At 41.7% G+C, this 15,720-nt stretch overlaps 1 protein-coding gene across 1 annotated transcript; it reads right to left on the reverse strand.

Annotated features, from left to right (window-relative positions):
- Positions 1 to 14,687: 14,687 nt before the first annotated feature.
- On the reverse strand, positions 14,688 to 15,167 carry LOC112011693 (uncharacterized). The gene has a single exon (XM_024044043.1). It carries the CDS (start codon positions 15,165 to 15,167, stop codon positions 14,688 to 14,690), a length of 480 nt encoding a protein of 159 aa, XP_023899811.1.
- Positions 15,168 to 15,720: the final 553 nt, after the last annotated feature.

Raw genomic sequence — 15,720 nt, forward strand, 5'->3', positions numbered from 1 at the left:
AAACTACTACATTACAATAATGAATATAATTATATTGGGTTATATTATCCATTAATCTTAAGTAATTTATCTCTCTCTCTCTCTCTCTCTCTCTCTCTCTCTCTCTCTCTCTATATATATATATATATATGAACCATTTGCTGTGTATAAAAATATCGTAAAAAGTGATTTACAATAATGCATTTTTGTGAACAGATGGGCTAAGAAAGGTATTTTTGTTTGGTGGAGCTTTGGACTAGGCTATTAGTGCGGAATTAGCATAAGCCACACAACGATCCAATTGGACTATTGTATTTAGGAGGAGACAAGTGAAATAAAAGTTTGGCAAAATTGGTTTGTGAAATTGACAACTATAGTGGGCTTGAATCTCTTTAAAGAGGGCAAGAGCTGCACCTTAGCTTAATTGATTTCATTCTATTTTTTTTTTCTAATTTTTAAATTTGGTAATTTTTATTATATTTTAGTGTCTTATCACTAACAATTTTATGGAGATTCAAGCTATGAAGCCTTGGATATCAATAGCGGAAATCTCAACAAGTTCTCAAATAAAAAGCAATCTGAGTGGCAAGAATATTTGAGTTTGCAGTAAGATATCTCTTATTTTATATATATATAGTTTTGGTTCATTATTATATGTCAATTTGTGTGCATGAAATATAGTAGCAAATGAAATTCAAAGTTAAGAGTTTATGCGTCATATATGATAAATTTATTTGGGTGTAAAATTACTAGTGAAAAGTGAAAACTCATATGCATAAATTCGATCTCTAATACCATGAGATGGACATCTTGAGAACGTATATCGTTAGATATACATTTTTTCATAGAGATATAATGACTAATGATACAACATGTCAGTAGTTTTCAAAGACATTTGATAAAAACTTATTTGATTGATATGAACTAAAGCAAAATATTGAAAGGGATTTGTGCAACTAACATATTTTTAGGATTGAAAATTGAGGTGGTATATAGTTAGATATCTACATGAGACTTGAAAATACAATGAATTTTTATTTTTGAATTTCCTATATTTTTGTTAAGGAAAACATGGTAAAAGATATGTTCTTTGAGATGTTAGTACATTATTAGCCACTTTATATGTGTGTGTCGATAAAAAAAAAAAGTCACGTGCATTTTGAAAGAGAAAAAAAATGGTAATGAAATGTGACTAGCGATTGGAAAATATTGTTGGAGTTCACGGAAAATTTTAATAGTGAATCACAAAATGGAGAAATCTCATGAATACAGATTTTCTTGCCAAAAAGAAATTTTATCAAACCCCCCAAAATCTCAAGAGGTTTGAGATTGAGAAATGTTCTTGTGCCTCGTACAAATATGTGATTGAGAAATATTCTTGTGCCTTGTACAAAATTTTATTTAATTTTTTAGGACCTTTAGGTGAATATATTAAAAAACATTCTCATGGAAATTGTTTTTTATATAAACCCTGACAAAAAAAAAAAAAAAAAATAAGAGTGTTTCTATTTTTATGAAATTTATTTATTTGGAGAAAAGTTCAAGTGCTTTTTAATTTGAGGTTGAAAAATGAAAATTTTATACAACATGTTTTCATTTAATTTTTTGTTTTTTAATTGTGGGATATTGAAAATTGAAAAATGCAATTGAAAAAATATATATCTGATTTGAGAACCAATTTTTGGGATTAGCAATTGAAATGAGCTATTGGCATTAGCTTTCGGGGCTTTAAGCGAACTGGGCTTTGAGGTTTGGATTCCGAAAGGGTGTGGTCACAATCGATACTTCCCAATTGTGTTTGGAATTGTTGCCAAATTTCTACGACGAAAATCCGGCAGCATTTCACCTTATTTTCGTGGTGGAAATTCGGTAGCGCTTCGCCTTAAGTGCGTCATAGCACACAAAACACAATTCTCACCAAGCTTTCGCCGTGAGAATATGGCAATAGGGATGCCCCATTTTCACATCGAAAATTTGACAGGGTTTTGCGTTTGGTGCGTTATGGTGCCTTGGTAGAGTTTCGTGCCTATGTATACGACACGTGCCAACATGGTCGTGCTAGGAGGTGCCAAAGCCCCTCAGAGCATTTAAGCACATTGATACATGTTGCATACATGGGGAAACTAGTGTCACTTGGTGACATGGATTGGGACGATCACATTGCAGTGACTATGCACACAGTATGACATTAATATGCACCTACAGCAAATGCCTTGAGCACATACTCATGTCACAAGATCGAGAGTACTCATGGCTAAAGAGGGTCGATCATGTAACCACAAGAGTCCATCATACAAACTGCATGATCACCCACACACATGCAGGCATATATATACACACACACACATACATACATCATGCACAATGTTATGACACAGAGCGGGGAAGTAAAACAAATATTGCCAACATTCCAAGGGTATGGCCCAGCAAGGTACATGAAATGTAAAATAGACATTGCCATACCCAGGGAACGCGGCCTAATTAAAGAGCAAGAAAAGATAAAGGGTACAAGGAGAGGGGGAACCCCAATACATGCTCTAGAGAAGAGACGAAGAAAGAGAAGGAAAGAGAAAACTACTTAGGAGGGGCTAGGCCCCGTAATCTACTGAACATTGCCTTTGTGTGCTTGTGTCTTCTTGCTTGCATCTTTGCCCTTTTTGTTTGTGCCTAGGAGGTCGCACCCTTGCTCTAAGTATCTATGCTCCATGTGTGTACATGCAATGATAAAAGAAACAAGCCAGCAAACAAGCAAAGAAACAATTAGAAGGAAAGCATGCTAAAAGACAAGCTAGCAAAAGATGTCAAATGGGGGTAAACAAGCATATTATCAAACAAAAGAGGGTGTCCTAGCAGGATAAATGTAGGTTTGGATCGGGTGTCCATAGTTCCTTTGGATTGGAGTATGGATGACACACAGAATTATGCATGAACATGTAGGTAAGCATGCAAAGATGAAATGAAGTAGAGAAAGCCAAACAAGTGGCACAAAGCACGCAAGGCAAGCATATCAACATTGCATGGAGTGGGCAAAGGTGTGTCTTAAGCACACCAACACCACAGAGGTGTATCTCATAAGTAATTGCATCCAATAAGCCACAAAAGGGGTGGATGCAACCACACAAGCAAGAGCACATGGCATAGCAACCAAATATGTAGATCTAGACACATGAACATGGCATGGAGTGCACAGAGATATAGATCTCATGGCAAAGAGCACATAAACAAATAGATCTAAGCATAAACATGTTAAAAAGCACATAGACATGTAGATCTAAGCATAAACCTGACAAAAAGCAGCTAGGCATATGGATTTAAGCACAAACATAGAATTTAGAAAATCCTAGCCCAAGAAGGCTAGGCCAACATCATCAAAGAATTAAAACATGGCAAAAAGCAAGGAGACAAGCTTGGAAAGCTATAGAACATGCTAGGAGGCAAAATAAAGCAATGGATATGCTAGGAAAAGCAATAAAACATATTATAAAGTCAGATAAAGCAAAGGGTGTAGAACATAGATAAAGTTACATCTACACCCTTTAAACCCGAAATCCAAGGTTCTAAGACCAAGGTGAGGAAAAAGAGTGCAAGAACACTACCTCTTGATTGTTGAGAGAAGAGATGAATCAAAGTTTTTTTTGATGTGTTTGGGAGAGAATTTAGGAACGAAAATAGAGAGAATTTGCCCAAAAAATGCTACACTTTTTTTTATATAATTTTTTTTAAAAAATAAAATTTGAGGGGGGTTTGGGGGTATTTATAATAAAAAAGTGACCCTTTAGTGGCTGCCGACTTGAAATGGCTTGATGAAGGCCTTCTCAGGCTTGAATTGGGTTGATCTTGGTGTCCCTGGAAAGTTATGGATGTGTAGTTTCTAGAAAACTAAAAAACTTGGAAATCCAATGGTCAGAACGAAAGTTATGGTCTCGGGAAGCAAGGTTTTCAAGATATCTCAACCATTTTAATTCCGATTTTCACCTATGAATAGTTGTTGGAAAAAGAATTCAATAATCTTTGCAATGATGATGGTCTCAACCCGTTTTGATGATCAGATCAAAATTAGAGTTTTTGGGACCCTCAAAGAGTCAACATGGGGTCAAACTCGGTCAAAGTGGACGAAAGTCTCTGAATAGCTCAGGCTTGATGTAAAAGCATGAGAAACGTTGTTTTGGAATGGTTCTGACTAATTTTGACCTGTGGTTGACTAGGGGCATTTTGGTCAATTTGACCTAAAAAGGCACTTTGAGTGCCCCGGATACCCAAACGGGTTGCGCCATATCAATCTAGATGTTTCCAAGGCCCCATAGAAGAAAGTTAATATTTTAAAGATTTTTGGGATCTGGCGTGCAAATCGAGGGCAGACAAAATACGGTATCTACATTGTATAACAAATATATAATGGTGTCCTTGTAAAAAATAAACACTTGTATATTTGCCGAGAAGAAAATAAGAATAAGTAAGCATTTTTGTTAAGGTATAAAAGAAAAATAAAATGCTAGAAAAAAGATTTAGAAGGTTAGGGGTGTGGATGGTAGCCAAAAAGCTATATCCACACCCCTAAACCCTAAAACCAAAATGTAGAACCAAGGAAAGGAATATTGGGTATAAGAACAATACCTTGTGTTTATGGTGAAGAGAGAAGAATCAAGAAACTTTGATGTGTGTTTTGGGTGTTTTTTCGAGGCGGCGGCCCTTGTAGGTTTGTCAGCCTCGAAAGGCCCTAAAATGAATGGATCCTAACACCCCTAGAAAGATCTTTACTTCTTGTTTCTGAAAAGGAATGGATCTTGAAAATCCAACGGTCGGATTGAAAGTTATGGCTCTTGGAAGTTTGTGGTGCATTAATTGATGCGTCATCCCGGTTTTTGTGATGTCTTGGCCGTTCTAATTCCGATTTTGACTCATGAATAGTCGTTGGAGTGAGAGTTTGATAATCTTCGCAATGACATTAGTTTCAACCCGTTCTGACAGCCGAATCAAAATTAGGGTTTTTGGGCCCACCTTGGATTGACTTCAGGTCAAACTTAATCAAATTTGATCAAAGTTGTTAAAAATCTCCAAGAAGCTTAGGTTTGGTGCAAAACTATGAAAAACGTTGTTTTGTGAAAGTTTGACCTTTAGTCAAACCTAGGGTTGACTAGGGGCATTTTGGTCATTTTAGCTGAAAAAGGCACTTTGAGTGCTCCAATGCCCAAACGGGTTGCTCCACATTGTTTTAGATGTTCTCTTGGCCCCATAGAGAGAAAATGATATTTTTGGAGGTCCAGCCCACAAATCGAGGGCGGACAAAATATGATATCAACAACTGCTTCTTCTTTATCTGATATCTCGAGTGCAATGAGAGATGTCAGATAAAGAACGTGATTTCAAATTTTGTTACCCCTAAACTTGAGTGCGGAGACTGTTTATGGACTGAGACCGAACTTTACCTGCTTGGCCCGATTTGTTGCAGCTGCTATTGGAATATTTTCCGGATGTGCCTCTGAGCTCTAGGAGAGAAGAAAGGAGAGGATTTTTTTTTTAGGGTTGACCGGGTAAGCGTTGACATGGTCAACGCTTCTAGGGCCGCTGGGCATCCCAGGGCCTATAAAAGGCCTTTTGGCGCCCCTTTTAGCTCATTTCACCTTTTCACTCCACTCCTCACTCTCTATGAAAATTCCTAGAGCTCCTTAGAGCCTAGTGGGTCTGTCTTTGCAACCTCAGTCCACCATTTCTGTTTGTTGCTTTAGCTTTTTCAGCATTTAAGGTCAGTGTTTGTTTTTCCTTCTTCTCTTATTTTTTTTTTCTGCAAAATATTAGTAGCAATACTACTAGAGATGCATGCTAGTGTTTATTTTATTTTTGGGATTTTCATAAGTGTATACTTTTTGCCACTATTTATGCCATGCTACCTTAGGAAAATGAACATATATATTTTTGTTTTTGATATATGAGTGCGGGAATTTAAATGCTAAAAATAAAATGCGGGATATGGGTAAAGGGACTTACCTGATAGTTGGGAATAAAGGATTAGTGATTTGAAAATTCTTGAAAGAGCGTGAGCCCGAGGACGCATGTCATCGGTGCACCCATTATAGATTAAGGATTTTTGGAAAACTTATAAATGAATGTAAGCCCGAGGGATGCTTGTCGTTGGTGCACCTACTATAGATTAGGGATTTTGGAAGACTCCTGAATGAATGTGAGCCCGAGGGATGCTTGTCATCGATGCATCCACTATAGATTATGGATTTTACTTCTGAGTGAAGGTGAGCTTGAGGGACGCTTGTCGTCGGTGCACCCACTGTAAATTAGGGATTTTTGGAAAAATTCTGAATGAATGTGAGCCTGAGGGACGCTTGTCATTGGTGCAGCCAATGTAGATTAGGGATTTTTGGAAAACTTCTGAGTGAAGGTGAGCTTGAGGGACGCTTGTCGTCAGTGCACCCACTGTAGGATGTGAGTCTAGGGATATATATCGCTGGTGCGCCCACCACAGAATGTGAGTCCAGAGATGTATATCGCTGGTGGGCCCACTGTAAGATGTGAGTCCAGAGATGTATATCATTGATGGGCCCACTGTAGGATGCGAGTCCAGAGATGTATATTGCTGAAGTGCCCACTGTAGGATGCGAGTCCAGAGATGTATATCACTGGTGCGTCTGCTGTAGGATGTGAGTCCAGAGATGTATATCGCTGGTGTACCCACAGTAGGATGCGAGTCTAGAGATGTATACGCTGGTATGCTCGCTATAGGATGCGAGTCCAGAGATGTATATCACTGGTGTGCTTACTGTAGGATGTGAGTCTAGGGATGTATATCACTGGTCCGCTCGCTATAGAATGCGAGTTTAGAGATGTATATCACTGGTGCGCCCACTATAGGATGTGAGTCCAGGGATGCGAGTCTAGAGATGTATATTGCTGGTGCGCCCGCTATAGGATGTGAGTCCAGGGATGTATATCGCTGGTGCACCCACTGTAGAATGCGAGTCCAGAGATGTATATTATGGGTGCGCCCACTGTAGGATGTGAGTCCAGGTATGTATATCGCTGGTGCACCCATCTTAGAATGCGAGTCTAGAGATGTATATCGTTGGTGCACCTACTGTAGGATGTGAGTCCAAGAACATATATTGCTAGTGCACCTACTATAGAATGCGAGTCCAGGAATGTATATTGTTGGTGTGCCCGCTGTAGGATGTGAGTCCAGGGATGTATATCGTTAGTGCACCCACCATAGAATGCAAGCAATAATCTACTTGTGAGATCATGTGCTTGACATATACTTACATAACATGTTTAGGAAAAGGTGATAATTCATCTGCATTGCCATTTAACTCATAGGCTTACCACTTATGTCTGAATTTCTTGCTGTTTCGTAGATTATTACTCGGAGAGCTATCTCTAGGGGAGATCAAGGGAAGGCCCCCATGTATACGACGTCTTAGGGGGCGATTCTTCTGATGACGAGATCGCTTCAGCTGGCGAGCAGGTGGCTTGAGTTCTGCAGAGCTATTTCGATCATGGGGAGGAGGATACTGGTCCTGTCGGTGGCATATCTTTCGAGATGCGGTCCAGGAGGCGACGGTTGGTTGAGATGGCCAGTGTCTCATGTAAGTCCTATACCGTTTCTAGTGGGGCTATTTCATGGCGTAGGCCTATTAGAGGGAGGGGTCCTCTGGAGGAGTGGTATGAGCTGAGGACATCCTCATAGACGTAGATGATGACCTTGCTGGGCCCGAGGTCCTACTAGAGTTTGGTGCGCGGAGGCACAGTCTGAGGCTAAGGTTTCCACCACATCAGGTCAGGGCCGACACTCGCACTTGAACCATAGATAGACGCATCTAGGGCACTTACCTTTAGCAGGGGCTGAAGGATCATCCTTTCGCATCGGCGCGGAGGGGAGAGGTATGTTGCATTTCCTTCTTGATCCTTCAGATTCCAATTATATGCTTGTACTAATGAGTAGCTTCTGATTTTGAATGCAGGGGGGTGACAAGCTCTGTGGTTGGGGCGTCGAGTCCACCTTCCTTCGGCTGTTGTTCGCTCCTAGGACCCAACTATGGTACGCTACATTTTTGAGAGAGCAGGGATTTAAGGACTTCCTGCAGATTCCCCATTCACCATGTGGCATGGGATTGCGGAGGCTTTGGTGCGGCGGTTTCATGCTGAGACAAGCACCTTTCACTTGAGTTAGGGGGAGTATGCAGTCTTGCCTTTTAACTGGACAGCCATCTTGGGTATTAGATTTGGTGGCCACCAGATTCTGACCAAGGATATGAGTTTTGACATGGCTTACGAGCACTTGGGCATCCCTTTTCCATTGACTATAGAGACGAGGGGATATTTCAGGCCTACTGCATTGCCACAAATCCGTACTGAGTGGTTGCAATGTAGTATTCCCTAGGACATAGCCCCCATTGACACTCATCTTCGTCGGTTCTTCTTGTGGTTTCTTGGTAGTTGCTTCTTGGGCAATAACCAATTAGTGTTGACTTGTTAGCTACTGTGGGCCATGGGAGTAGTCTCCAGCCTTAGGACATATGACTGGGGGTCAGTGACCTATGGCTTTTTCATCTCTTTCTTGAGGCGGGCTTCCCAGCGAGACTTCCGAATTTGGAGGGATATTAGAAGATATTGACATAGTGGGAGTATGAGTACATCCCAACCTTGCGGCCATATTATACAGGCCTGTCTGAGATAACATACCCTCGAGCATATGCATGGGCTCATTATAGGATCATAAGAGTTGTCATAGTGCAGTCGGTCACTATTTTTGCAGCTTTAGATTGCGTCACCTAGGATGAGATCATAGTTCGCCCTTATGGCGAAAGGCTACTGGGAAGGCTAGAGCTCACCATTGCTATGGGCCAGTCGAAGGTCAGACGTTGGTTTCGAGTCTTGGCGAGCTGGGAGTTCTTTCTGATGGGGAAGACCTTTTATCAGGTTATGCCAGTTTATGGAGGGCCTAGAGATTCGCTTACTCACGGCTTGTCATTCGAGGCCATGGTCATGGGCGTCCCAAATTATGCGGCGGGCGCCTTTGATGCTTATGTGGATATGAGTAGAGACTACTCCTCCTGGTTTGTAGAGTCCTCTGCTAGGCCTATCATTAGAGATGTCCTCGTAAGTGGAGGTAAAGTGCTGAGAGGTGTTATCTGTGCTTAGGTGGCCACCGAGGTAGAGTAGAGAGTGCGTGTAGAGATTGGTGAGGCCAGAGTGACAGAGCTTAAGGCCTTATCTATTGCTAGAGAGGCACATATGCAGGAGGAGACTGCTTGAGCATTAGCTCAAGAGAGGGAGATTTGGCAGAGAGATAGGGAGATGCGAGCTGCCGTGATGGACAGGGAGTCAGTTACAGACCAGTTTATTAGCCATTTGTTGTAGCATGATGTAGCCCTTGTGTGGGCATGTATTTTCCATGTATTCTGTAGACATTGCCCCATGATAGGCCAGTTATGTATGTGTATTATGCATCGCCTCTTGGTAGGCTTGGACATGTATGTACTGTATTGCCCTACAATGAAGCAGTGTGCATTGGTTGCTCCTGTTACGGGCCAAAAGTCCGAGAATGGGCTTCTCTAGGTACCACCATAAGAAATGACTTCCACTGTACTCCTAATAAGCTAGAAAAGCCGTTGGATGGTTAAGATTTGTCTCTAGCATTTTTCTATTGCAGATTTTGATTATCGGGGCTGAACCGACCCTTGAACCGAGCTTCAAAAATGAGGTTCAAGACATCTGAAAGAGCTAAACGAGACGCACAAATATAAACTACCCCAATGTAGGATTTGTGTGACCTCGGATGCACGAGTGAGAGATTTCAATAGTCCAATTCACTGTTGGGCTGACTATGCATTATGGCGGGCGCTAAAACAAGGGAATCTTCACTCAAAAGTGGTCAAAAACATGCCAAATAGGCGGGGAGGGAGTTTTAGAACATGTTTGGGTTTGTGCTTGGGGGGCTGAAAAGCCTCTGCACATTTCTCGAGCTCCGGCGGTCTTTAAAGGGCCGCTGCCTCGAGATGTGTGCATAAAAAGCTAGGTTCAATCCAGCCCTAGCTCATTCGATCTTGCAATTTTTCTAGGCTTTCTTCTACCTCTTTCTTCACTCAAAATACTTAGAAAACACTGTTCTTTACCCTTTTTTGTGCGAATCTTCATCAGATTGTCAGATTCTGTAGGACTTGCTCATGGATGTTCTTGGTGCTCATTCATATAAAACCTTGCTTGAGCTTGAGAGGGAGGAATACCATGAGAAGAAGCTCAAGAGGTGGTGGGGCGCTTTTTCTTGTGGTGATTAGGCACTCCTCTGGTAGCTTCTTTAAGATGCCACCACTTTGCTCCACACTACACTGGACTAGCACTTGCTAGAAGTCATCACTTCTTGTTAGGACCTTGCTCTGAGGTGCATCACCATTGGAGACATCGACTTGGTGCCTACTTTGGAGGAGTATGATCGCACCCTCTCTCTTTCTACTCCTTTGAGCATTGTTTTTGTTCCACCAGTGCGGACACACTATCGCAAGCGGCTTGCTAATCTGATCGGCTTTAACTTGGCATGACAACGGGGTAGGTGGGAGCATGTCCTTCGAGTTCCTACATGATCGGTTCCATTTATCAAAGTTCCCAGTTGGTTACCGAGACGATTTTGTGGATTTGGAGGAGCGATAGGCATTCTATCTGCGTCAAGCCTTCCTGGTGGTCTTCTTCAGTGCAGTACTATTCCCTTCACCATTAGGAGCTATCAGTTTTGCTGTTCTTCCTCTAGTGAGTGTCCTGCCTCATGGTTTTTCTTTTAGTCCTGCTTTACTTTCTGAGACCATTAGGTCTTTGTCCTTGTGTCGGGAGATTGGTAAGGGTAGACCTGTTGCGTCCATATGTTATAATTGTGGTTTTGTAGCCATTTGAGCATCATCACTAAAGTTTAGCCGATGGGCTTTGTGGGTAGGAATAGGATCTGGGCTACTGTGGCTCTCGATCTTCCCTTCTTCGGGGATACTGATGGTTGGCTAAGATATTTGTGCAGCTTGAGTCCCACTGATTGGACTTAAAGGGTCAAATGGGGTATTATTAGATGGTAAGGATAGACCCATTGTGTAAGTTTGCTTAGTATTCCTTTGGTAGGCTTCTAGGGGTGCACGAAGTATTTTCGGGGTATGGCCATGTGACAGTTTGGGGGCATCCAACACATCCCTTGACTTAGTGATCTTTCTGCTATCACTTGTGAGTATTTGCTTGTGGACATCGATATAGCAGTGGTAGGGCGTGCCTCTATGTTTTGGGAGGCGCGTAGATCGAGTATAGACTTCTCCCTCTGTTCTAAGGATGACTAGGAGTGGTTTTCTACTGAGTTTAAAGTGTGGCAAGACACGAGGGATCTGGTCTTTATTCTTGACTTATCATTGCCAGTTTCGATCGATATGCCACTCCCGGCTGACATTTTAAGAGATTATACCTTGGAGTTCAAGATCAAGGTTGAGAGGGCCCTTGCAAACCTGAGGGAGTGCTTGAGGGAGGCTGTCAGGGACAATGATTACTATAGAGAGATAGTTGATACACTTATGGAGGATATCGAAGAGATGAGCAATGTGCAGGAGAGTGAGCTCACTGATCTCAAGGCAGAGCTCAATCAGAGGGGGCCAACCCCTTCAAGCATAGAGGCAGAATGTGTCCAGTTGAGATATTAGATTGAGGGTTTAAAGGATGAGCTTGTGGCTTTTACTCGAAGGTGTGCCACCCTAGACCACTCTTAGGATGAGAAGAAAGCCACGTCGGAGGCTCGTAGGGTTGAGGCTAGCAGTTGGGTTGATGATTTAACATTGAGCTATTGCAGGCGAGATCCTATATTCACTCCACCCTGAACATGGAGTACAAGAGAGAGGGTGATGAGCCTAGCGAGCTGCAGCGGGCTTTTTGTCACCTTTAGACTAAGCTAGCCGAGAGAGATGAGGCCCTGAGAGTTGCTACTGCAGAGGTGAGCACCTTGTAGGCTTTGTAAGAGACTAAGAGGCAGAGCTCTACTTCTGATCCCATGATTGAGAGGGAGTTGGTCTGTCTTCGACATTCTTATGACAGACTTAGAGAGGTAGCCAGAGACTTGGGCTTCAATGTAGCTTGATTGCTTCACACTCATGCTCAGGATGGCCCGATTCTCTGCACTGGCTTTGGGAGGCTATGCCAGGCTATGTCTGATCGTCTAGGCCATGTTTGACTAGTTGGCATTCTTTTCTATTTACTTTATTTCTACACATGAACTATGTAGTTAGTATTCCACCATGTATGGAAATGTTCTTCGTAAATTACTAGGCAATTGCATAAGGCCTTCTGCTTTTTGTTCTAAGTTCTTAAAGCATAGTCTAGTCTATTAGGCATGCTTTGAAACTGAGAGATGGTGTAGAGAGATGTTCATGATGATATTCAGAAAAGTTATATATGAGATGAGATTTCATGTTTTGATACCAAAATGTATGAAAGAAACCGAATGGCACAATACAAGCATGTTAATGAATATGTAGGCAAATGCTTTGAAAAAGCAAGATTATACAAATAAGTAATAAATGTAAAATCCATGCATATCAATATCTTATTTTTCCAAGGATAAATCCTATTCTAGACGAATCTTTTCCTTTTCCCATTGAGGTACATTTCCAATTGGCATAAGCCAGAACATCTTGAACAAATTGCTGGGTTGTGGCAGTGATGTGGACAGAGAGCAATCTTGGAGGCGTCTTCCCATCTTGACTTGGATGCTGGATCCCTTTAATCTTCTGATCTCAAGCAAAAATTCAAGTAGTATAACTGACTGATTTTTCTTTTCAGATGTAACCGAACCAAGATGGTTGCCTACATACCTCCACAAGGAAGGATCAAGTCATCACGTAGTTCAACTGACTTTTTGATTGCCTTAATTTTTGCCTAGACCGCCCTTTTGAGTTTTCAATCTAGCAGGCTCTCTCACATTCTTTCTTTTGCTCTCCTTTTGCGTAGACCGCCCTTTCGGGTTTTCAATCTACCTTTTGCATTTTCTCATACTCTCTTTCTTTTAGCTCTTCTTTTGTGTAGACTACCCCTTTGGGTTTCAATCTACCTTTTTGAATATATATATATATATATATTTTTTTTTTTGTTTTTTTGTTTTTTTTTTGACATAAAAATAAGGTGCATTGCGAGTTTTTTTTTTTTGTTTTTTTGTTTTTTTTTTGACATAAAAATAAGGTGCATTGCGAGGCTCCTTCATGTAAAGTACTCTATGATAGTGTCAAAATTGGTGGGCATATTGAAGTCATGCCCGTCCATGTCGGCTAGAATTAAGGCTCCTCCGAAAAGGGCCTTCTTTACCATATAGGGGCCCTCGTAAGTTAGGGAAAACTTTCTTCTGTGATCAGGTGTGGCATGGTTACGCTTCTTCAAGACTAGATCGCCTTCTTCAAAGACTCTAGGTCTAACTTTCTTGTTGAATGCTCGCTCGGCGTGATGTTGGTACAACTATCCGTGGCACATTATGGTCATGCGCTTCTCATTTATCATATTTAGTTGTTCATATCGGGAATGGGCCCACTCAGCTTCTGATGGCTCTGTCTGAGATAAAATCTTGAGAGATAGGATCTCTACCTCTGTTGGAAGGACAACCTCCATGCCATATACTAGTGAATACAGGGTTGCACCCGTGGAAGTATGAATATAAGTGCGATACCTGCACAGAGCAAACAGCAAGTACTCGTGCCAATCCTTGTATGTGTTTGCCATCTTTACCAAGATCTTCTTTATGTTTTTGTTAGCGGCTTCTACTGCACCATTCATCTGAGGGCGATAGGGAATTGAATTTCTATGCTCGATCTTGAACTGTTGGCATAGTTGTTGGATCATTTTCCCTTTAGGTTTGTCCCATTATTTGTAATGAGCTCTCCTAGCACGTCGTAGCGGAAAATAATGTTATGTTTCAGGAATCGAGCTACCACTGCTTGAGTGACGCTCTTGTGCGAAGCGGCTTCCACCCACTTTGTGAAGTAATCAATGGCCACTAAGATATACTCATGACCATTTGAAGCTTTCGAAATCATGGGTCAGATGACATCTATATCCTATGCTGAGAAAGGCTATGGTGCCACCAAAGACTTTAAAGGCTGAGAAGCGTTCTTCCTGTCTTGATAGGCTTGGCAACGGTGGCATGTCCTCACATGTTTAATACAATCATTTTCCATGGTGAACCAGTAATAACTGGTTCTTAGGATCTTGCGGGCTAACAGGGGTCCACTAGTATGAGCTCTAAGTAAGCCCTTATGCATCTCTTCCATTAGATGGTTAGCCTCAAAGACATCTACGCATTGGAGCAAGGTGGAATCATGGTTCCTTTTGTACAGGACTTTTCCACTTAGGAAAAATTGGCAGGCCATGTGTTGGATGAACTTCCTTTCACTGTCTGTTGCATTGGATGGGTATTCACTGTTCTTGATATAAGCCTTGATATCATGGTACCATGGCTTTTTGTCGGATTCAACTTCGACACTCATGCATTCTTCGATATTCATGCAATAGGTTGGGATGCCATAGACTTCTATGCGCAATTGCCGCAAGTTATCTCTTTCTGATAACTTGACCATGCTAGCCAGGGCGTTTGCAAACTGGTTGTGTGCTGGGGGCAAGTAGGTGAATGTGATGTTTTGGAACTTCGAAATCAAGTGGCTGATGCATTTCTGATACGGAATCAACTTAGTGTCTCAGGCTTGTCATTTTCCTTCGATTTGGGAGATGATCAACAGGGAATCTCCTAACACGCTCAAGTCATAGGCTCTAAATTCTAGGGCCACTTGTAGGCTGACTATGCACGCTTCGTATTTTGTGACATTGTTGGTGCAACCGAAATTCAGCTTGACTAAAACGGTGATTTGCTGGCCCTTGGGGGAAACTAAGACTACTTCCACTCCATTTTCGGTAGAATTGGCAGCTCCATCAAAATAAACCTTCCAACGCCATGGTTCCACACTATCTAGCTTTGGCTTTAGTGCCGTGACATCCTTATTAGGGAAGAGGGATTCTGAAAGTTCTGGATAGTTTAGCGGCTGGTCCACTAGGTAATTGGCTATGGCCTGGCCCTTGATGGCCTTTCTTGTCATAAACACAATTTCGAACTCGGAAAGCAACATTTGCCAACGAGAGATCTTCCCTGTTAGAGCTGGCTTTTCAAAGATGTATTTAATGGGATCCATGTTGGAAATAAGCCTTATGGTGAAGTAGAGCATATATTGCTGCAACTTGTGTGATGCCCACGCTAGGGTGCAACACGTCTTTTCAATTGTGATGTAGTTGATCTCAAAACTGGTGAACTTCTTGCTTAAGTAGTAAATCGCCCTTTCTTTCTGATTGAGCTCAGTTAGCTAGCCTGACATGCAACCTATGGAGGTTTCTTGTACTGCTAGGTAAAGGATCAACATATATCCCGGCGCTAGGGGAACTAGAACAGAAGAGTTCAATATATACTACTTTATCTTGTCAAATGCCGCTTGGCATTTAATTTTCCATTCTATCTTGGTGTCTTTCTTTAAGAGCTTGAACAACGGATCACATGTGGCAGTCAACTGCGCTATGTAATTGACCTTGCCTAAGAAGCTGCAAATTTGTTTCTCAGTTTGCGATGTCGACATATCCCAAATGGCTTGGACTTTTGCTGGGTCCACTTCGATCCCTCTTTGGCTAACTATAAAGCTAAGTAGTTTCCCTGAACTAGCTCTGAAGATGCACTTGTTAGGGTTTAGTCTCAAT

The sequence above is a fragment of the Quercus suber genome, unplaced genomic scaffold (genome assembly GCF_002906115.3).
Source record: "Quercus suber isolate HL8 unplaced genomic scaffold, Cork oak 2.0 scaffold_47, whole genome shotgun sequence".
Classification (NCBI taxonomy): domain Eukaryota; kingdom Viridiplantae; phylum Streptophyta; class Magnoliopsida; order Fagales; family Fagaceae; genus Quercus; species Quercus suber.